The sequence below is a fragment of the Numida meleagris genome, chromosome 11, assembly GCF_002078875.1.
Source record: "Numida meleagris isolate 19003 breed g44 Domestic line chromosome 11, NumMel1.0, whole genome shotgun sequence".
Classification (NCBI taxonomy): Eukaryota; Metazoa; Chordata; class Aves; order Galliformes; family Numididae; genus Numida; species Numida meleagris.
This window is the reverse complement of record NC_034419.1, coordinates 3,275,514-3,299,437: the sequence shown is the minus strand read 5'-3', so window position 1 is coordinate 3,299,437 and position 23,924 is coordinate 3,275,514. Positions and strand designations below refer to the sequence as shown.

Below are 23,924 nucleotides of genomic sequence, written 5' to 3'. Positions count from 1 at the left end.
CCAATCCTACTTACAAATCAATTAAGATTTTTTCTTAATTAAAACTCCCTTAGCGCACAATTTTTAAGAATTTAAGTCCCACAGTAACTAAAAAGCAAAAAGCAGAGAACATTGATCTAAAAATGTCTTGTCCATCAAGCCATGACTTCTTTACCCAGGGCTCTCCTAAAAGTAGTTTTAGATACTTTGTGTAGATGAATCCCTAGGCTTGGGGAAAGATGGTATTGCTGGAGTAATATGTAACTGGGAGTTTAAGAGGTCCTCCTCTGCTTCAGTCATCTATTGAATTCCCTGTCACCAGCTGGCACAGCTGCTGTCACCAAGACAAGCAATTTGCGCTTATCTTGCTCACGTCAACACAGATTTTTGTTTTCTTTGTCAGGGCAAAGTAGTTTATCTTGACAATGCCAACTTGAACTAAAAAAGTTCCATCAGATTTTAAGCATGTGACCAGATTTTCTGTTCCGGAGCTCTTTGAAGACAGTCTCATTAGAAGGAAGAAAGAAAGAATCCTTAACCTATCAAGGGCAGGCTTACAATAAGGGCCATACCATTTCCAGATGAGGAAAGAAATCCTTATATGTCCTTCTCCCAGAGGTTATTATAATTGAAAAAGAACTCGTAACTCACATCCTCCGTGACACGTTTCCCTGGCTTGAGACAATGCAAGAGGCTACATAAACTTAAGAAAGAAAACAAATCCATTAAGGTTAGAGCACCGTAACTTTATGCTTCATGTGCTACCACATGAATTAGTACAGCCACTGGAACTGACACTGTCATATCCAAACTGATCTGGAACGTGACAGATGCTGAAAGATCAAAGATGACATGACAGGAAGGTCAAAGGCCAGTTAATGGTAGAAACACATTTAATTGTACAGAAGCCATTAAACAACAACACAAAAAGCTTAAGACAAGATTGTTGAACCTGCCAGCCCTATCTTTTATCAGCAGCTCCGTGACCTTAAGGTGATGCACCATGGAAAAAATTCTTCCAAGACAGAAATGAGACACTAAGTTCCTCAAAGTCAAATTCCAAGCTTCTGTATTATGGGTGGAACTGAAGGCAAAGCAGCAGTCTGAACTGCAAAGAACCCCAATATTTCTCAGACAGTTACCACACTTTCACCCAGTGGAGCCATACTAGTATGACAGCAGTTGGGAAGTATATTGGAAGAAAAATAGAATGAAGAATTAAATTGCCACAGTAATCTGTCTTTAGCATACCTGCCATAAGTACTTAAAACCCAGAAAAAGGACAGACTTTGGAGGAGGATGAAGAATACACCCCACAGCTCACCTTTCCAGATGTGAAGCTATCATGAAAAGAAAACAGAAGCCTCATAGGCTCTGCAGATGTACAGCCACACTGCTGTTGAAATTTTTTCTTCTGATTTTCACTCATTTAAGCAGAGATTATTTCAAGTAAGAAGATTTGAGGGCAGGACATGAGAAGGCTAAGCATGTGGTTCACAGGCATTCAGAAACTACTCTTAAGACCTCTAAGTGAAATCCCTTGTAATAAAAGGTGGGCCTGGGTGGGGGGGGGAAGGGTAGTTTGTGTGTTACACTGTACTTATCTTCTTTAATAAGGATCCTGTATGAGGCTAATATCTGTTCCTCAAAAAAGACTTCAGTCAGGAGGTATTAAATAGGGAAGATCATCTGAACAACTATAAAGGTGCTATTTTCCATAACCAGGCTGGCACGTATTCTATGTATAGTCATTGAATCAAGAGCCACATATAAATACAGACAGGCTGCATAAGGGAAGGATTCAAGTGAACAATCAAGACAGACCAATACAGAAGTTACGGTCATGACATTTATACTCCAATGCATACATTCTGCCCAATATCGACACCAAACATGTGCCTTTAGAATTCTGCTGCCTTAGCAAAGAGCTGCTACTTAAAATGCAATTCTTTCCTTCCATTGACATGTACAGTAACAAAGCCAGGGCATGTGTCCATAGACAACACACCAAAAGATCTGGGTGATAAGCAGCCATCTAATCCAACAAATGACTGATACAGCAAGAGAAAATTAAGGCTCAGTAAGAACAGTATTGCTTAAACAAGTTTTCCTTCTTTCCTCACTGCCTTCCAGACTGGTTCTGAAAGGCCTCCAATCTTAGAAGTGAGATATTTACTCATTGTACTTCCTGTTCAATGATGCAATTACAAAGCCCCTAGGCCGCTCGCTGTGAAAAATTACATGTATCACAGCTCATTATATCAAATGCATGATGATGATAAATTTAAGCTAATACTTAAATTGAATTAACCAGTTAATACCACTGGTTCGCAAGTTGTTTTCTTCTAGATGTTGGTGCCTGAAAAATTCCAAAGCAAACTTGGCATCATGGCTTATCTAAATTCATCACTGCAGCTGAAAAACATCTCACTATTCCCTTTTACTGTTTGATTCCTCATACATCACTGACATGAAAGCACATATAAAGTCTATTTGTAATGAAATTTAATTGAACATAAAGCCCAAAAAAGCATTCTCTACAATCTTTTAAACAATCAAAATTTAATAGGCTTTGTGCCTTCAGAACAACTGCTAAAATGCAGAACTGAAGTTTAAAATATTTACTTATACTATAAACATCCAAATAAATGAAGTTTTTTGTAAGTAAACTTTTTTATTTCAGTTCTTCGAAATACTATGGATTTTTAAATGACTGACTAAAAGCAGAAAGTCCAGTCAATTTCAGCAAGTTAACCTCAAAAAAAACAAGGTTTGCTTTATTTTTGAATGACGAGGCTTTTATCCAAATCAAGATTAAGAAGTAGGGCAGAGCTGCATTTCTCTAATGGATACATATTAAAAGAGTATTGCAGTGGCATCCAGGAGCAGATAAGTCCAACCAATTGTATGGACTAAGACTTTTTTATTTTTATTTATATATCCTAAGCAACATCTTGTGAAAGTCTTGTCTGGACTTCTATTCTCCTTTACATCCAACTCCTCTCTGTCAACTCTCCAACTTACCATCAAATGCCCTTATTTGCCTTTAACTGAAGAGCACGGACTTCGTAACTCATCTCTTTGACAACACGTAGTTGAATCTTACCTTACTTTTACTCAGAAAGTGTTTTTCCCTTCACTGATGAAGAGAAATAACATTTCCAATGGTCTCTTAATTACTCATTAATGAAGCCCCACACAGTCGGTTTGAGAGGAAGTACTTCTCAGTACTACAGCTGACTGCCTAGGGATCACTGCCCATCTACCCTCATTTCTGCACATCATTCCCACTGATACCTCCTTTCATTACATCTCTTAAATCAATTTTACCTACGTTACCTACGAGTTATTACCACAGACAGCATGGGAAATTAGGGTTTTCTTTCTTTAGGTAGCTAATATACACAATCCAGTTAAATATCATGGTCACGACGTTCTTACCTCAAGTATGTACTTCTCTAAAGACCTGATGTTTTCCAGAGCCTCTGGGTCTTGATGGATAACAACTACTTCTTTCAAAGGATACTGGGGAGAGGAAAACAATAGCTTTTATCCATCCTAATGAAAATAAAGACATTCAGAAATCATTCACTGTTGAATTCTGCCTGCTATTCCAACCTTAATTACCCAGTCTTCCCAGGCTTATCCCAAAGTTACAAAGCCAGAGCATACTCACAAGGTACTGGTAAGAAGCATTAAGAATTCTAACCTTTACTGGAATGGTTTTTCTGTCTCTGATTACTCGTCCGAGCTCAATAACAGACTGCAAACAAGAAACAGCACTTTCAATTTTTCTGTCGATCAGATCCTCCCTAAATTAAAAAAGGAAACGTTATAATGCTTCATTATTTCTGCATTTGTTGGAGCAGATTTAAAATATTTGACCTAATTCTCTGAAATTTCCTACAGGAGACCTATAATGCCCTGTTTCAGACTACTTGAAAAATGAACAAACATTTCACTTGTCTCTGCATGGAGAAGATGGAGCAATAACTTGCCCTAAGACAAAAAAAACAGCTATTTTTATACTGTGTTTTATTAGCACCTCTCACAAAATGGAGACAATGAATTGAGTTATACTACCTGTTCTATTAGTATTCAATAAAAAGATGTACATTCTTAATATTACAAGAAGATGCAAGAAGGTATTATAAATAGAATACTTGTAATGACAATGAAATACCCATAATGGAACTAACTTGCTGGATCCCAATGTACCTTTTCCAGGAATTCTACGTACTATAGCTTGATGTTTTAGACAGCCCTGTCATCTTTTCTGGCTTTATCATTTTAACACCCTTCCATTCCGAGGCAGCTCCCCACCCTCTCCTTTTCCTTCAGTAAGCAGACATGCACATCTTGTTTCAAATGTACTAACATCCAACAGATTGAGAACGAGGTTTTCCTGATTCTTGTGAAGCTGCGTAATTTGAACAGCTCCTTTAAAACTGCCCAAATGTCACATCAAGGTCAGAGGTACTGCTGTGAAAAAGGAAGCTGTGAATGTCCAGAAAAAAAAAAACAACTGCAAAAGCAAGAGTAATTCCAGATGGCTACATCTCCTGCACTAGGGCTTCAATTAAAATATCACTGGCTATTTTGAAGCTTCTGCTCTTCCAAAAGCTAGTACCTATGATGGTTTGCAAAAAATCTTGGAAATACATAGACTGCACAATGTAAAATTTAACCCCCCCAAAGATTTGAATAGTATAATGCAGCAGTACTTCAACATTCCTTGCTGTTATTTAACAACACTGTAAAGCCACAACACGAGCATAGCTTTGATGGTTTGCACGCATGTGCACAAATGCAACCAAGTAACACCTCTGTGGGCTTTGTAACACAGGTATTCATTCAAGGTTAGCTGTCAAAGTGGCCAAGTCCATCAGCTTTTCCAGTGCATAGCCATCATTATTGGCAGAGGCTAAAGAAATATTTTCTAAAGCTGCACCAGTGAAGTTTCTCACATCTCTTTCTTGGCTGACAATATTTTCCTCATGCAGCCATCAGAAAAACATTCCAGGAAAAAACATAACAACATGCTTAGCAACTCAAGCTGAAACTAAATCCTCAACAATAATTTAGCTTGAAAACATGTATTTTTATCAGGCAAAGGGAAAAACTGATATACGGGGATCTACTAAATTAGACACACTTCTAGCAGACAAAAACTGAAGCAAATACAGGAAAAGGGAAAGCTGTGCAGCCACTCCAACACATACATCTGCACAATGCAGCACTAACAGGAATAATAGAAGTGAGTAAGCCACTTTTAAACACCCATACTAAGTGTAAGCCTGAACCGAGCTCCTACAAACAAGCTCCCTATCCTTCCATTAGCCCATGCTTCAGGAACTCAAAAGCATTTCTGATAACTCACAAGCTTCACATGCTATTTCACATTCTTTACAGCACTTTGCCAAAGAACAGAAAATCTGCACCATCATTACATGAATCTCAGACTCCATGCTGCAAGAGCTCTCACTACTAAAGCAAGCAGAAAGATAAAGCCTTCCTCAAAGGATACAGCATCCATAAAAGAAACAACATTACTACAAGGTTTGAATTCTTAAACTAGCATGTAAAAAGATCAAGGTCATCTCCTTTATCCTTAAGGGTTTTTGAACTGAGCTGCAATGCAAAAGGAAAAAGAGAAGTGTGGTTCTCTCATATTCAGTGACTAATAGACTGAAGTGCAGGCACTAACAACTCATATCCTATACAATCCTCACAGAGCCAAACCTTTCTGAGACACATGAGACATAAAAGAACCCGACCTATCAGCATTCAGACAAATGACCCATCCAGAAAGCCCGCCCATATTGTGCATTCTCCTACAAGGAAGTGGCAATCTCTGGACAATGATCTAAATTCTTGACCTGAAGCCAGAACTCCTCACTCTCCTGGCTCTGTATGTAGTCCACACAAAACAATAATTCTAACCCACATGGGATTTGGCATCAGCATTTGCCCAGAAAGGCCGCAAGATGAAGCAACTCTAGCAGTCTTGCAACTGCAGGGCATGCAAGGAAGTTTTATAAGCCTTTTGGGCTCCTTACAGGTTGGTATTCTGGCTTTTCGTCAGCACATTTTGAAGAGTAACAAGATATTCCCTGTCCAAATGCAGAGAACACCGAGTGGGAAGCGTGCATTCCTCCTAAACACTTTGTCTTATCTCTACAATCCTTTAATTGAGAAGGCTACTGCCTAATGCAGAGAGAAAATTCACATCCACAGTCAAAGCTGGGAAGTGCATTGCTAATGACATGTCCTCCTACAGAAAAGGGGCCAACAACCAGAGCTGAATCAAAACTTGAACATTCTTTGCTTGTAGGAAAAAAAAGTCTGAACTACCACCTTAGAACTCTTCTTGACACAAAGGGGCCATCCACATTATTGAAGCAGCGTTTTCCTGTTACTCAAAGCAGTTTTAAGCAGACTTAACTGGAATAATTTAAAAAATCAGAAAAAAAACAAAAACCACTCTGCTCCACAACTGATGTCTCTTACCTCACTGGGGGAAGCATGAGGTAGTGGATGCTTTCAGTATTCTTTTCCTGAACTGAGGCTGGATCAATAAGTGTCTTCAGATTCTGGTACATCAGTTCAGTGATAAATGGAGTATACGGAGCCTGTAATGTGGCATTCATTCATTACCATTTCTTGATTGTTTGTACATTATAAATCAGTAATGCTTACAAATTATGTAAGGACAGCTCAGCAAAAACAGAACGTTCAGTGTCTTCAATACAGAGCTATGAAGTTACTCAAACAGCTGACTGAAATAAGTAGCACCATTTATTGACCTTCTTTCTGAGCTCCATGTGCCTGGTTATCAGGTAAGAACTCTGAATGCCTCTGTATAAGCCAGGTGATACTTGTATTCTTTACAGTAGCATTGGCCAGACAAGCCAAGAAAAGGGGAAGGTGAGAAATGAACTGTGCTGAGCAAGCCAGCAGCAACACACCTTCTTTCCTCATGCGTTCAGCCTGCATACCCCTAGTTTCTATGAACAACTCAAAAGATGCATGCTGTTAGATTAATTACATTTTTTAAAGTCAGTTAGTCATAGTTGGCTGTAATTGTCTTACCATAAGTCTGCACATGGAAAACAAAACACTGAACAAGGTTTCCAGGGCCATAATGCAGTCTTCAGTCCCATTCTCGCCCTATTCAAAGCATTCAAAATAAAAAAAAAATGAGTGAGAAAAGTAACTAACCAATCACCATTTCAGGATCACTAAATGCATTTCAGTAAATTCCCAACATTTTCTATATAAATGCAATAAAGAGCTTTTCCAAACTGTATTCATTTTGCTCAAGTCCATCCAGCAAGTGAAACAAAGTTATAGTGTATTCTGTTTGGTTGGCTGGTTTTCGTCAAAGCAAAGAGGAAAAAAAAAACATTCATTTCTCATTTCCACTATCAGGTACAAACTGGTGATATTTACAAACAGCATAAAGACTTTTGTGTAACATCGGGAAGCTGCTATGGATTAAGTTAACACAGACTTGGATTTTGTTTACAGTACAAGACACAGAGGTAGACACGTACCTTCAGTCTTCTGCGATTCATTCTCACGTACCAGTTGGTCAGAACGTCTACAAACTTCACTAATCGAGGGACTACCGTGTACAGCCTGTAAGCTAGAGGGGAAAACATTTACTGTAGGTAGTATCTGCTCTCTCCATCCATCTTCTCACTTAAATAAATACTTTGTCATGAGCAGCTCTGGTGATAACATCAAACTTTAGCAAAACACTTCTGTTAATAAGATTAAAAATGCGATTAGACATACTATTATGTTAAGACCACATTAAGAAATTACACGTCATCATTTCATGCTTCAAGACAAGTATCTGCCACCAAATTACTTCCCTAATCCTACACAAACATGCATTATGGAAGCCTTATGCTTTTATCTGACTCGCAAAGAGGATAGTGGATAAGAGACTATTAATCGTGAAGGATTTGACAAATCCTAGATTTGCAGATGCTATAAATACAGCCAAGTCACCACAAGTTCAACAGAAATTATTGTAGAATCATACGATGAAGTTTTATTACCAATTACTGCCAGCATCTTTTTTTGTTTACCAGATTTAAAATGAGACACCTATTTCAATTAATTTGGGGATAATTATTAGCTTTTTTCCTGTTTTGCCAAGGAACATGGTAGACAAGAATGTACAGTAACAGCAAGCCTGACAAGATAGGAAGGTAAACATAAATGTAATTTCAAGTTCAGTGCAACATGAAAGCACGGAGAACCACCAGCAAAAAAAAGCTCACCAACAGCATCATGCTGCAATGAGGAAAACCTTGAGTTGCTCACAAGAGAGTGATTTTTTTTTTAAGCTTTGAATGCTTAAATATTACTTTAAAAACTAAGTTAAACTTGTGTGCAACTTCTTTAAAAAGCAAGGAACTTTTTCATCTCCATTTTGAATCAGTTTCATCAATCAAACAACTACTGAATAAAATGAATCTTTAAGAGCTTTGTTACACTTGTCATTGCATTTTCTAAAACATAAATGTCTTTGAAGGTAAAGCGTTGGTATTTAAACCTAAGAAAGAAACCCTGAGGAGAGCCGTGCTGTGATGGGGAAGAAATCACTTACATGGGAAGTAGTGTTTCTGAGAAGTCACAGAATGGCTGAGCTTGGAAGGGCCCTTAAAGCCCCCCCAGTTCCAACCCCTACCGTGGGCTGGCTGCCCCCACCAGCTCAGGCTGCCCAGGGCCCCCTCCAGCCCGGCCTTGGGCACCTCCAGGGATGGGGCACCCACAGCTCTCAGGGCAAACACCCAGCTCTTTTCTAACTATGATTTATCTAGTTAGGAGACTGGTTAAAAAGCAGTAAGGAACAGTACACATTTAACAACAGATTCAAGTTTGCCTGGAAACATCCCTTTTCATTAGCCTCATCTTCCCCTAAGAAACTTAGCAGATTTCTAGCTTCTAGCCACAATCATCTTCCTACAAATACTGTTTCTGTTCAAACTTCATACTAATTCAAGATTTCAGGTACACACATACAAGTGTATTTACCACTCTCCCTCAAAAGGCTTTCCTTCCCACAAGGAGCAAGAAAACTTGGATAGCCTCCATGTATTTCTGTTGGGTAACACATGAAATTCAACGCACACCACCATCATTTGATAAGGAGAAGACTCCTAGGAAGAATGCACATTTTTGACAAGACAGAAGACTCTGTCCTTCGTAGCTTGAGGATTCTTTTTTCCTTTAATGAGATATTTTTAGACAACCTCACCTAAGTTTTGTTACCAAAATAACAAGCTTGATTTACTGTAGCAAGATAATCACATTTAACTTCTCTTGGGTAGAGTGAATGTGCCAGTCTAAGACAAGGAACACAAGAGAGCATTGATGCAGAAGAGGATTGTCCCGTATCCTTAACCTCAGCATTATCTATCACCTTGTTAATACCTTCTTTCCCCAAACCTAAGTGCACCTGTGGAAGGCTTCTAAAATTTCTTCTGAGGGCAGCTTTGGATCACTGGAAGAGGGAGGCTGTTGGTTTGCTCATAAACCGTGACTACAATGGCAAAAGCCACCTCCTTTCCAATGCCAAGGAATCCAATGCCTTTAAAGATCCCAAAAGTTGAACAGAACCCATCATGAGTTCATCAGCAAGATTGTAAGCTTGCTGGATCAGACTACTTCAGGGGCTCTTGTCTCTTTTTGTAATTTAAACTGCCTAAATATAATGTGAACATTAAGAGTTATGAAATGATTAAAAAGACAACATATGCATAAGAAAAAAAGTGAGAATCTTTTCAAAGCTAAGTAGTATCCTAGCATATTCTGCCCTTCTTTATGTATTTCTCAGTATGATTACAAATAAATCCTCTCCATACAACAATGTAAGGAAACGTTTGTTCCCCCACACCCACATACCACTCAAAATTATTTTATTTGGCTGATTTAATCACTGGGCATTTCAGTGTTTGTTGTTTGGTTTTTCCCTTTTGCAGTTTCCCCAAATGCTGTATGACTTCCTCTTCACTGCCATCTTCCAGCTACTATCATAGCACTATCAATTGTCCCAAGCACTTCAGAAGTTACAGCAAGAAGCTGCAGCACCAAGTTGACAGAATTAGCCGTGATAAAAGTGCCTCATTAACTTTCAAAATCTCAGCACAGCAAAATCTGTGTTTACACCCACAAAAACAGCATTTGATGCATTAGCCAGTTTTAGTCTGAAGTAGAATGTGGAAGTCTATGGATGAAACTGCTCATTCTCTAAGCAAAAAGTCAACTCACGTGCACACACCCCACCAAACACATGCATACCTGCCATCTCAGCTTTGAAGAACTGAATGAGCGATTGGGTGAAAGAAAGAATCCATTTATCCATGATGTTATTGCTCTCCTTAACCGTGTTCTCATTGTAAAGGAATTCTCTTCCCTCATCCTGTCATCGACATAAAAACACAAAACACATTTTCAAGTCATAAGGGTTTATATTCAAATTTTTACATCAAACCACCTGTCAGTCCCAAGTACCTTGTCACCTTTACTCTGTGTTACAGTGATTTCCTAAGAGAGAAAATTGAATCCCAGAAAGATGTGAGAAATAACCAAAGAAAACCTGGACTTCCACTGCTCCTGATTTCACCACTCAACACTTCCAGCTGTAAAGGAGGCCTGTTATTTGCATCTGTTAAGCAGACAAAAAGTAGCACAGCACACAATGGTATGCACTAGTTCCTTCCCTGCTTGCAGCATAAATTACAGCTTCCAGACATGGTAGGGCTCTTGAATTTACATAACTCTTATCTAGAAGAATTCTGAAATATTTACAAGAAATATAATGACCAAGATGAATTGTACATAGGGAAATGACATTTAAAGGATATAATTAAGATCACACCACAATTTCAGCAGGTTGAGAAACAGAAGAAAGCAACAATCCCCACTGAGAAAACCAAACAAAGCCGGGAGAATTTCAGGCATCCAAATGTAAACGGTGCATTCTGTTGTTTACCAGAACAGCGATGTTTGCACCCACCTGAGAAATTTCAGTGAAGTGTTATGATTCTGCAGGATACTGTAAGCAAGGCCATAAGAAATAACAGCGTCCAGGACACAACCTGACTCATCCCTAGGTGTATGTTACAACCAGCTGAAAATAGGGCAGGGAAGTTTTTTGTTTTTAAATAGAAGTTGTGGTTTCAGACGTCTTTGAATTTTGCCTTCCCCCCAAATCCAGGTAAAAATTCTGCTTGGATTATTTAATCCAATAATTAAGCATCCACTTATGCAGTATAAAGGAAAAGATTCTTAGAATAAAATACATCTGTACACCCAGAAGTGCAGCAATCCCAGAGCTAGGTCAGCAATCATTAAACCGACTTCAATTACGGAGGTAACTGAATATTCCAGTAAGCAGCAAACTATTATTAGACTTCACTCAGTGAGACTGTAGTTTCTTACAGGAGGTAGAATACAATGAAAAAAGTCGTTAAGGCCTGAGCACGAAATCCAATTTAAGCAGTATCACCTCCAATAGCTCATTATTTTGCCTAATTCAGTGCAAAGGAACAGTTTCACTGTCTATAAAGAAAACTTACATCTGTTGAATCACCAAAGCTATTTGCTTAAGCACCTGGATGTTCCACTGGGGTCTTCCACCCCCTACTTGGCTGCTCTTGCAAGATTTAATGGGATCACAGCAAAACACAGCAAAGCACACATTAGATAATTCAAAGGTTAAACAAAAGCTGAAATCTGTTTTGGGCAATGCACAAGGTTGTCTGATAAATGCTGTCTAGGGATCCTGAGAAAAGATTCATTAAATACGAGGCTCTGAAGTTACCAGACTTTCTTCCCAAAAGGGGCCGTTAAAAAGATAAAGTCATTTACTTAAGTCATCTATTTACTGTATTATTTATTGAAGTCAGTTGCCTTTATGGCTTCAGAAGGCAGCTCTCCAAAGTGATTAAACTGCCAGTGTAATCTTGTGTGTACAAGGTTGAGACTTTTTTTCCCCACGCCCATGCAAGTCTGCACGAGCAAGCTGGAACCTTCATCACTAATCTTAGCTGAAAAATTAAAAATGGTTTGAACAAAACCTATACAACATACATGCAAAGTCTTCGATTTAGAAGAAATATTACTACAGGAAACATTCATCTTGCTTTCGTTCTAAAAGCATAGAAACTCACATAATCTACCCAGGATTTTTACTTCAAATGTAGCCTACGAATCCAAAGCATTATGGCAAATGATTTACCTTTCTTCACATTTCTTTTTTTAAGTTACATTAAATTTTAAAAAATAATTAACTGTCACATTACGGAAGGCAAACATATTGCTGTGGCTTATGTATTCAGTGCCAACTATTCCCAAGTTAAACACTTTCATGCAGATTCATAATTAAAGTTACAGTACACTAGTTGGTTCAAGAAATTGTCACAGCAGCCTCTGCTAAAAATGCCTTTCCTTTCATTACTTATTTGCAGTTCTATTTGTTTTAAATCTGTGTGCTATTAAGCAATGTTCTTACTGCAGTGGAACTTGCAGTGTGAGTATGGGCAATCTGAACTAACTTGGAAGCCAGCCTTACTTTGAGTAAGAGGCTCGAGACCAGGTGATGTACAAAGAGCTCTCCACAAACCTAAATCTCTCTGATACTAGCCCACAATAAGAGTGGAAAATGCACAAAACCCTTCCACTTGGCATTTCCATGCTCGAGACATCCGTACCTTATGTTGCAGGATGTGAACGTTCTGAACAAGGAAGCGATACGCATTGTACCAGGGCAGGAAGACATCCTTCAGTACGTCCCTTACTCCTTCCTCCTTAAATCTCAAGTTCTCTGCTCTTACCACTGGAGAATTGATAAGGTATAATCTGAAAAATAAGAACATTTAAAAGCTTAAAACTGTGTACAGTAATGAAGAAGTGCTTAAGCATACAGTGAATTCTAAGGGCTGCATAGCCAGAGAAATATATTCAAAGAAGCAGTCTCACATTAAGAACCCTAAAAAGGACAATACCGTAAGCAAGTTACATTCTGAACATAAGGTAATTTACTTCCTAGTGCCACAGGATTACTTTCATAATCCTGCATACCAAACTTGAATCAGAATTTAAATTTTTATTTTTTACTCTAGAAATTAATTGAAGTGCCAACAGGTAATCTGAAGCTATCACAGAATAAAAATAAGCAGTGAAGGTAAACGATTAGTGTTCATCTTCAGAAAGGCACCTGATACTTTGGTGTGCTTATTTCCTGGACAGCGACACACTGCTTTCTACTCAATCTAGATAATTTTGGCAATTAGAAAAAGCTTCAGACCCAAGCCAAACAGAGGGCTAAGGAGCAAGGCAGAACAGACAAATCAGTAAAACAGCAGAATTTGATGTCACCAAGAAAACTAGCCTAGAAAGAGGAACAAGAATTTACCCCCTGCAAGTATAAATGTGCCTCAGCTCCTGAAGTAGCTGTGAAAGAGCAAAGCAGAGGATCCAGGTGACCCTGACTGCCACGAGCAGCCCCTTTCAGAACTGAAGTGTCTTCAGCCAAGGATGCTCACCTACACATGAAATCTGCCCTGCCCAGCAAGATCCTCCTAGCATGACTCTCACTTAAGCCAGCAGCTCCTCAGGACACATCCCTGGCTTCCATGCTGATTGAGTTTGCAAAAAAACCATCTTCATACATGACCCACTTTATTCCCTGAGACAAATTGGCATCTATCAAGTTAACTGAAGAAGGAACCAAATCTTACTCAGGTATCATAAAACTTCAGTAATAACTTGATTTAAATATATTTCATTTAACTTTCCAAGTACAAAATAAATAAATAAAACACTTGTAAGAGACCTTGCATTTCTCAATAAAAATGAATTTATTAACTCATTTCCTCGTGTTTTTTCGGCTTTAAAAATCACAATTCTAAACTAATCTATCTTCGCAGACACTTCTTTTAGGAGGCTTTAAAAACTTAATGTGGTCTGACGCAGCGCATTCAAGAATACCAGGCCATAAATTCCTCCGGAGAGGGCTCCTTGCATGAAAATAAGTGCACAAGAAGAGAGCTGTCTGGGCAAACAGACAATCATGCAGGAAGATCAGCAGAACAAATGGGCATTTTCAGAAACGTATTCCAAAAAAAGCACTTTGAAACATGATAGCTGCGCTCAGATTATGGATTTACAGAAGCAGAGAACAATTAAGCATGATAATGAAGTAGTAAGCCCTTACATGAAATCAGAGTTTATAAACATGTATTTAAACCAAACTTCCTATCATTATTTGTAAACGTGCTTGTTACTTGTTTGAGAAGTCAAAGCTAACTTCGGTCCTCATCTGAGAGCTGCTCTGGCACAATCTGGCAGAATCCATAATCCAGACTTTCTGGCAGGTGAAGACTCTAGAACAAAGAGCACCACAAACTGCCTCCCCTGCTCTCTGTCACAGGAGGCAGCGATGTAAAACTCATCTAACTCTGAATTATCCATTAAGCTGCACCTTTGCACCCACCTCAGCAGCATTCTCTGCAGAACCTGACTTCCAGAAGTCACAATATCTCTCACAACAAGAAACGAAAGGAAAAGCAGCTCTCCAAGGCTGCAGCTTTTTGTTGGTTTTGTTTTTCACTACAGCAGACCTACACTGCCTTACAACAGGTGAATGCTAGAAGACTATTACCTCGTGGTATCACACAAAGATACTCACACCAATTACCATCCAGGAAAGAGAAATGAGACAGCTGATGGAGGAGGACTTCGGAACAACTTGGTTAGAACTAGTGATATCAGGTTGATATCAGGTACTGGGCAGAAAGCAAAACCTTCAGATCGCACCAGTAGAGGAAACTGATGGAACAATGCACAAGCAGTAATGCAGTAACCTTCTTTTCATCTCTCTAAAGCAACAGTCTGTGTTACTTGTTCTGCATTTTAAGAACAGAAAGTGTAACAACAGCAATGCTTACCTCAGAACACAGGAAAGCGAAGGGACAGTAAGGACTATGGCAAGAAAATTCTCTTTCCAACATAATTAACACCTACCCAACCTCCAATAGTTTTTGGCAATTCTTACAGAATTCACATAGCACTCAAGCTTCAGGAAACATGGAATTGGACTGTTAAATTCACTGTGTCATCAAGCTACGTCCTCTGCTCGCCCGTGCCATTCCATTCCACATTCACTTAAGTAACTTACATGACTATTTTCTGTTGATCTATTTATTAAGTTACTGCTAGAAATACTTGAGAACTATAGTTAAAGTGTAGAAATATTCTTCATTTATATGCGTGTGTATACACACACACACGCTCTGCAAAAGCTAAAGAAACTGCAGGGAAGCAGTGCCAAGGAAAAACTCAATTGTAGCTTTTTCTATAAACAGAACACATCAAGCGCTTCACTGAATAAGCACAGACAACTGAATCACAGAGCTCCTTCCATAAATGAGCCTGGTCTGTATTGCTTTTTACTGTCTATGTGGGTGTAGGTATAAATAAATGTGACATTAAAGAATGAGTATACAGGCAGAAAAATGAATTAGCTTTTCAGAAAGCAAAAAACATGAATAATGGAAGTGTAACTTCTGGAGTTTTAGATTTAAAACCAAAAAAGGCAGATTGCTTCAGCTGAAATATCACTTGTGATTTAAAATCCCTGCTATGAATAACTCAAACTCTTTTCACTCATTGTTTCAGCTACAGATTCACTGACATTCTGCTAAATAGACCTTGACTATTTTTAAAGAACAATTTGATCGAATTTGAGAAATCTATCCAACACTCTGTTGTAAGCATATACACAAAGATCATTTACTATGTTTTTAAAATGCCAAAGCTTGAAGAAAATAAAGAGCTTCACATCCATTTTTGATTTTAAATCATCTGGAATACAGCAATAAGTGTCTTTCACAAATAAAAACCCCCAGCACACAAAGCTTTTATTCAGACCAACCCTTGCCACACACAATTGTAGCATATAATGAAGTGTGTGACAGTCTGTTTTCTTATATATGAACCGGATTACATGGCTCTTGAGAAATGCATAAGTAGTATACTCAGTTATTAACATATCTTTATTGTACCTTTATCTCAAGGTACCACTTCACACACCTAGTTAGTGCATCCAGACAAAGCACCAGGCAACTGCATAATCACGTTTACACATTCGTATAATTTTAATGAAACTCTTCAGCTGCGTGCTTGATCTCTGATAGGGCAATTTATGTATGCACAGGAGGCTGCTCCACTTCTGCTCTTCTGGTTTCACTACTACAAGGATATACTGTATACCTCTACCAACAGAAAACAAAAACTTTCTCCTCCTTAGAAAATGGATAATATAAGCAGCAAACAAATCTGTGTACTATGCAGCAAGCATTCCATAACTATTTAGCAGAAAACTGACAGGTCTGATCCATACAGACACCATTCAGCTCTCACTGGGCCAACTCAAAAGATTAGCTGCAGTAGCAGACATGCCAGCCTGAGCGGTATCGTCCTATACCAAACAACTGGAGGCATCTTCTGATGAGAAGCCTCCACTCAGCACATCACCCCCAGTCTGTACCAGACTGGAAGAGGGATATAAAAGAGCAGGCACTAACTACTGTCAGTTCTTTAGGTCATCTGCTCAGTTAGTTGGCTGCCATACAGGTCCAGAGTTTCCCAACATCAGCTTTCTTCCTACTCCTAATAGTCAAATGCCTATGAGCAGCCCTACTGGTACATGCCTGTTACAAACAGTAAACTAAAACAGGTATTACACTAATTTTAAAAAATCCTACCTTAGTGCATCAGCTCCGTAACTATTTACAATAGCCATTGGATCAGGATAATTCTTCTTCCTCTTGCTCATTTTTTGGCCATCGCTGGAAAATATCAGAATGCAGAAATAAATTCACAGAATTCACGTAATAAACAGGCAAGTAAAAAATTCCTTCAAATTCAGGTTGTTTTTTTCATGTCCTATTTGGTAGCAAAGACATAATAATAAATCAGCACATCACTTCACTGTGACTGCTGAACCCATGAGAGCGCCAGAAGAAATATCTAGAGGCTCCCAAATTACACATTCAAGCAGTAAATACATCTTTCCAGGAGAAACTGGGAGAAGCACACTTGTTTTGAGTCAATCTCTCCCACACATTGCCAAAACATGTAATTTTAAAAAATTATATTTATACATTTATATTTTATATATTATTTATTTTATATTTTGTAAATATATAAATATTTAACATATATTTTTATTATTTTTCTCTTACATCTACAACTACATTCCTAATCTCATTTGCTCCACATAACAGGTATCATCTGTTTCCCACCCCTTCCTATTCTGACTTGCTACTCATTTTCTCTCCCAAGAAAAGACAAATCCTACTGGGAAGCAGTGAGTGCAACACACCCCTGGGATGTATAAACTTCACACTTGAGTGTCTCTTCCTACCAAAACACCACTATCACCCCGACAAGTTTTCACAGCTCCAAAGTTCATTTCAGATTTAATTTACAGTTCACAGGGACCTAAGTGAAGTATTCCTTGAATACAAATCAGTTTGGGAAAGAACTTATATACCAACCTGGCAAGAACTAGACCATTTACAATTACATTCTTGAAAGGAGGTCTTCCAAAAAGAGCAGTGGACAGCACCAGCAAAGTGTAGAACCTGAAATGAGACAACATAAACATGACTTCCTAAATATGCTCAGCTAGGATTTGCACACCATTCATTATAACTGAAATTCTGATCACACTACAGCACCCTAAAAAACCTGAAAATTAAGCATATGGAACGTGTAGCAAAGACTCAGAAAAAGAGGTTACTGTAAATAGATCTTTTTAATAGACCTTATTTGTCTTTGTAACATATTATAGCATATTCTGCTGTTTGCCCAGGTGTGATCTACTAGTCCTAGAGGACTGAAAAATTATAAAAGCAAGCAACAGCAAAGTTGTGAAAGATGGAACTGTAGCATTTTCCCCCTTAATACGGAAAAGAGAATTTTGTTCCTCAACAAGCTTCTCATGTGCTCACTGTGAGCCTCTGGACCCAGGATCAAATGGGAACAAACACAGCACACTTCTATTTTTCAGCCTAGCAAACGAGAACAGATACAGCTAGGACTAGGAATAACTTGGAGAAAGAGCCCAGCTTCCTTATCAATTAGGCTTTGCTGGTTCATTTGGCCAGTTCCACACATTCCGCACAACAAAGGGCAGTAGATCAAGAAGGTATCTCCCCATCACACCCCATAGAGATGTTTACAGCTATTCTTATCAACTGCCTGGGAACAGTTGAGAATTCAGTGCTGGAGCAAGCACTTGGATTTAGTGTTGCATGTGCCAATATTTGATTATATCTAAGAAATTAAGTGGAGGTGCATGATGTCAATGATGCAATCATACCAAACTCAAAGAGACAAAACCCTGACAGAAGATGGCTACAAACTGCTCAAACTGGTGGTAACTTTTATGAAAATAACAGGAGGGTGGGCCACAGCTGTCACAGTAAAAACTGAGTATCACACTGATGATTGCTTAGCAACCTTAAACCAGCATAGGATTACATGAAAGCAATTAATTTAGAATAAGACACAGAAGGTAATACCTCAGAACTATTCATTTGCAACAAGATTTTGAGGAGAAACACTTCAGTGGAAGAAGTGGGTCTGCATATTCCAAAATAGTTTTTATCAAAATGTTGCACGTAACTGGAAAAGCTTTACTCAGACATTTGTGGGTCTGTAGCTCTGTAGAGGTTGCTGGGTGCATTACTGCACACATGGCTTACATGACAGCTCAGATGCTTATCCCTCAGACAGGCTTTTAACTCCCAGAATTAACGCCATTCACTCTGCAGGATACAAATTGTCTCCATTAAACTGCACTGTAATAGCATAAAATTGAACAAACGCTTCTCCACCTGCACACAAAAGCACCATCTTCTCTCATTTCTAGCCTTCTGAAGAAAACCCCTGAACACAAATACCTAAACATTTAGGCTGACGATCAATAATACCTTGCAGCCTATGAAGCTGACAGATCATTACAACCACAGCAATACTTCATTATCTGGAAGTACTACACTGCCCAATTCCCATCAACTCCTGCGAAATAGGCACAAATCCTCATCATTACAGCAAGGGTACTTTCAATTAAAAAGAACAAAGTAGAACCAAAAAGAAGAGACTTCAGTACTGCTTGCCTTAAGAAATTTGTACAGATGGGTACTGCAAGAATATGAGTCCAAGTTACGATGAATTTTGTTTTTTACATTGTCAAACCTTCTGCTACCCTCAGCAATGAGGCACTCTGGTTAGCAACTGCAAGACTGACCTTGAGAACCTGCAATCCACACGCTTACGTGCCACTCTTAATGTCTCTTCTGATTCTCTCAGATTATTCTTCAGAAAACACCTCATTCTGAACATTGGTAAGGAGTGCCTCTCCGCACACCTTATGTTTGAAATCTCTTGGCCACAGAAACACTCGATTCTGACAGCTTCTTAGACTTCTCTGCTGCTTCAGTCACCACATCTCAGTCTCCTCCTTACGTTCTTGCAGATATACAGTCATCAGCCAAAATAATATAAAAATGAACAGCGCAAAGACAGAGGTCCATTTCTTTGCTTTTCTTCTCTCCTTGTCTCCCCTCAAAAGAGGAAAAGCATTCCATGCCTGTTATCACCTGCGTCAAGCTTGGTGGTTAATTCACAATCCCATATCTCACACCAACCACCTTCAACTGTGAATACCCTGTAGGCCACCACATTCTCACTGTAACTACAAATCCTGCTGCATCTTCCCCCACACACACACAAAAAAGGAGACAGAGCCTTTCCTCTTAGTCTGTCCAGACTGGGAGTCTTTCAACCCAGATACTCAAAGGTTTTTCTCCTCTGGCCTTCACAAATATAATTCATCTCCTTCTCATATCCACCAGGAAGTCATGGCGAATACCCTTCTCCTAGCTCATCACATCAGTCACATTCGTTTTCCCCGTGTCTCCAATGACTTTCTCCCCATCTATGTGATGTTAAACAGAAGCCAACAGATCTCCAACTCCTGAGCCCTTCCCCACACAACAGCTCTCACCTCAAGTCAGTTGCAGCCTCTGATCCAACACAAACTCCGTCTTGGTTCTTTGTTTTATCACTTCATATAGAATGTTTCATATAAAACCCACATACTATTTTCATAATGCTTCAGACTTAATATGTTGCTGTTCACTGCGTCCTGTTCTGGTATGGTACTGTCATACTGGGAGAAAGATACATGTGCCTTCTCTCCAAACCACCTCAACTTTTACAAGACTTCAGAAGACATGAGGAAATTTAAACTGAAGGCACACTAGTTTAAGAAGGAGAACCATTCTCAAAAAGAGCCTGAGACAGCTTTACCTTCTACCAAGAAATAAAACAAAGCAAAAAGCCCATCACCTCACATCCTAACTTCTCCTTTCTTTCACAAAAGGAAGGTGCTCATTTGCCAGTCACCAAACACCGAAGCACCAGCTAACAGACACAAACACTGAGGGGAAGGTATGACCATCGTCTATGTAGGTAAATGTTTTAATACTCTAAACAACTGGTGAGACAGGTATGATAAAGATTTATAGCAACTCTTACACTGCAAAAACCATAAAGCAATCAACTGCAGGATGCAGCATGAAAGCCCTCATCTGCACATTGCCTACAGTGCTCAAGCTGAAGCACAGTGGGTTACGTGCACAAGCACGGTCCTGACTGGCGTTATCATCAGTTTGGACTTGTCTTGTAATTTTTCCAGAGCCAACCCTCAGCTGAATTGGTAAGGTGATTTGGTTAAACCTATCAAGAGAGGGAAAGAAATGGGGCTGCTTTGAGCAGCAACATGCAGATAGGTCAGCATCAGCAAACTGAAATCCATGAGTTACACTCTGTATTTAAAGAAGGAGAAAACTTTATGAAGTAGCAAAGTGATAGTTCAGCACATCTGGATGCTGCAGAGGCCTCAATTTTTATCTTCATATCATACTATAAAGAGGCAAACTGTAAAAACCACCAGTGCTTTCTTTAATGACTCTACTGAGAGCTTCACTGGAGGCTCATCTTTTCTTCTGTCATGTCTCCCACACATGCTTCAAAGGATAGCACGGAAAGCAGTGCTGCACTACGTGACATGTACTAATCTACTCTTACATTCCTATTTCAAACACCCTGAGAATTAGCTCTGAAACCTGACATTTAGCACTGCTTCTACATTTTTCACCAGAATTTGTTGCTAACATGAGTAGATATTTTATCCACATAAAAATCCCAAACTATTTTTGATTCTGTTGAACTTTTATGATTCAGTAGCTCCCTCGTTTCTTGTAAGAACATTTATATGTTTCCTTACTCAAGCCTAAGAGTTTTGAGACTTTGCTCTCAACCTCAAACATGTAAAAGTTGGCATCTTTCTCCTTTGTTTGGGTTGGTTTTTCTGTTTTAGTGGGGCAAGCATGCTCCAGAGGAATTTAACATTAGTAACTCAAGTTACTGGATGGAAACGAATTCCACTTGTACACAGACAAATGTATAAACCTAAAAAAATCTCAAAAATCTGACACTTATCGCAGCCAACATCATTAGCTTCAAAAATAGAATAATCGCTTAAAAATGCCCAAACTGTACATATGTAAGCATGCATGAGAACATAACCAAGAGAAAATCTGGGATTAGAGAAATATTTTCCAGCAACCAACAGCATTTATCCAGAGATGAATCAGTAAGCAGCATCCCCCAGACCTTAAAAGCAGATTTACAGTTAGAAAATTTCATTTTTGTGAACTACAGTAAGAGCCTAACACCACAAGGTTAGAAATGAGATTTGGCGTGTTCCCCCTTCATAAACTCAAATCTCTAATTCAATCTAAGGGGCAAGAACTAATAGCCTACACATGGGCTTGAAATCCACAAAACTCTGACTTCTATTTCAATCAGTGTTCAGTTCCCAGTAGATAAATCAAATTCTACAAAAACTCAGCTGCTGAGGTTCTTCTCAACCATGCCAAGATCTGCCCTACGCAACATTCTTGACAAGAGCCAACCAAGATTGCTTGCTAGCATGTCATCTTTCAGCAAAATTTTCAGCATCCAGCTTTAGAATGCCTTGTATTTTACAAAGGAAAAACATCATAACTTAACTCCACAACACTAAAGGATCATCCAGATACAATAATTTGCCAGATACAGGACAATATTACAAAAATTAAGGCACAGACTTACCATCCTCGGGTTTGGTCAATGCCTTCAGCAATGAAGTCAGCAGGAAAAGCATCTTCAAGTTCTTTTTTGTTTTCAAATGGATAATGCACTTGTGCATAAGGCATGCTTCCACTCTCAAACCAGCAATCAAAAACTTCAGGGACCCGGTGCAACACGCCTTTGCCGCAGCGTGAAGGGATGGTTAGATGATCAATGCTGTGGGAAAGAAAAAGACTAAGGAAGTCTAAACAAAAACAAGAATTGGCACAAAAATTTAACATTATGCTTGCACATTAGATATGATAAGAGTTTTTAGTTTTAGTGATTCTTCCACAGGCAAGCATTTCCTTTGACTTTTGTAATTTAAAGATATTTAAGAGATTTTATTTTAACAGAGTCTAGGACAGAAGAAAGAATCATAGAATGGCTTACGTTGGAGGGGATCTTAAAGATCATCTAGTTACAGCCCCCCACCATGGGCAGGGTTGCGACCCCACCAGCTCAGGTTACCACGAGCCCCATCCAGCCTGGCCCAGAATGCCTCCAGGGATGGAGCATCCACAAGCTCTCTGGGCAGTTGTTACAGTGCCTCATCCACTCTCTGAGCAAAAAATTTCCTCTGAACATCTAATCTAGATCTCCTCTCTTCTCTGGAGATACATCCAGTGAACATTCTCTGTGACTGACCTTTCCCGATGGAGATCAGTGACTTTCACTCCTGACAGCTCTTCCAGTTCTGCCATTGAACCAATACAAACTACCTGCAAGAGGCAAAATAATCAGTCTGTAACTTGCACACTGTAGCACCTTCTTTTTTTCTGAAGCATAAGACAGAATGTTTGTAGGTCAGTTAGCATCTTCCAAAGTAGCTGATACAGCTGAAAAGCCAAGAACACTTCTGAGCAAAGTCCCCTTTTCCACAATGACACAGCATGTTAGAGATCAGAGATCCTGATTCAATACAATTATCTTAGAATAATTAGAGACTTAGAAGATCAAATGTGTTGTTAGGTAGCAAAAAAGGAAGAGGGTTATTTGTTGTGCTGCTGTTTTTCAAATAACCCATCAAACCATACCCTCTGACAAATCCACAGTCTGAACTTCTGCACAGGCAAGAGTCTTAGACTCTAAGTTCACCTTCTGAAGCTAAGGTAAGCTGCTAAATAGCTCACAGCTCAGTACTAAATTGCTCACACTAAAAAGAGTCACTGCTAGCAAAGGAGTTCATGTGAAAAAAACAGCAAAAAGCTTCCACAACAGATTTACATCAACATCATAAAAAGCCGATTAAACAAATGATTCTGAAAGACTAGGAAGAGAAGGAGAAAATAAATTTCTTCCTTCTTGCTGCAAGCTTAAATCATTTGCTCTTCCAAGCACTTATGACCTCCTCTCATCGAAAAGGAGTCACGGCTCACATGCTGCACTCTTGGTATGGATTTTACAAGTCCAATCCCACATACTATCAGTCCAATTTAGATGTGCCATGGAAAAAACTCATTTTTGACACACATCTGACAAGGAGGAGTTAAACGTACCAACATAAAGAAGCTGTAAGTAGGCTGGAAATTTTTCACATAACTCAACTTGCAAGATTGTTCTTGAATAGAAGTAGTCAGCCAGCTCAATTTCTACAGCTAGTCTTAAATATATGTATATGTATACACAGTGAAATCATGAGTAGCCAAAAGGTTTTCGTTTACTTAATTCTACAA

General features: G+C 38.9%; 1 protein-coding gene across 2 annotated transcripts in view; it reads right to left on the bottom strand.

Moving 5' to 3' along the window:
• Positions 1 to 23,924, bottom strand: part of IARS (isoleucyl-tRNA synthetase) — a 93,308-nt gene that overhangs the window by 21,519 nt on the left and 47,865 nt on the right. For both annotated transcript variants that reach the window (XM_021409841.1, XM_021409842.1), the window contains exons 16-26: positions 22,897 to 22,970; positions 22,231 to 22,425; positions 17,562 to 17,648; positions 16,767 to 16,850; positions 12,711 to 12,858; positions 10,297 to 10,417; positions 7,536 to 7,627; positions 7,072 to 7,149; positions 6,490 to 6,611; positions 3,689 to 3,791; positions 3,421 to 3,504 (exon numbers count right to left, since the gene is read on the bottom strand). In XM_021409841.1, the coding sequence (XP_021265516.1) occupies positions 3,421 to 3,504; positions 3,689 to 3,791; positions 6,490 to 6,611; positions 7,072 to 7,149; positions 7,536 to 7,627; positions 10,297 to 10,417; positions 12,711 to 12,858; positions 16,767 to 16,850; positions 17,562 to 17,648; positions 22,231 to 22,425; positions 22,897 to 22,970 (1,188 nt within the window). The remainder of the gene's footprint in view (positions 1 to 3,420; positions 3,505 to 3,688; positions 3,792 to 6,489; positions 6,612 to 7,071; positions 7,150 to 7,535; positions 7,628 to 10,296; positions 10,418 to 12,710; positions 12,859 to 16,766; positions 16,851 to 17,561; positions 17,649 to 22,230; positions 22,426 to 22,896; positions 22,971 to 23,924) is intronic.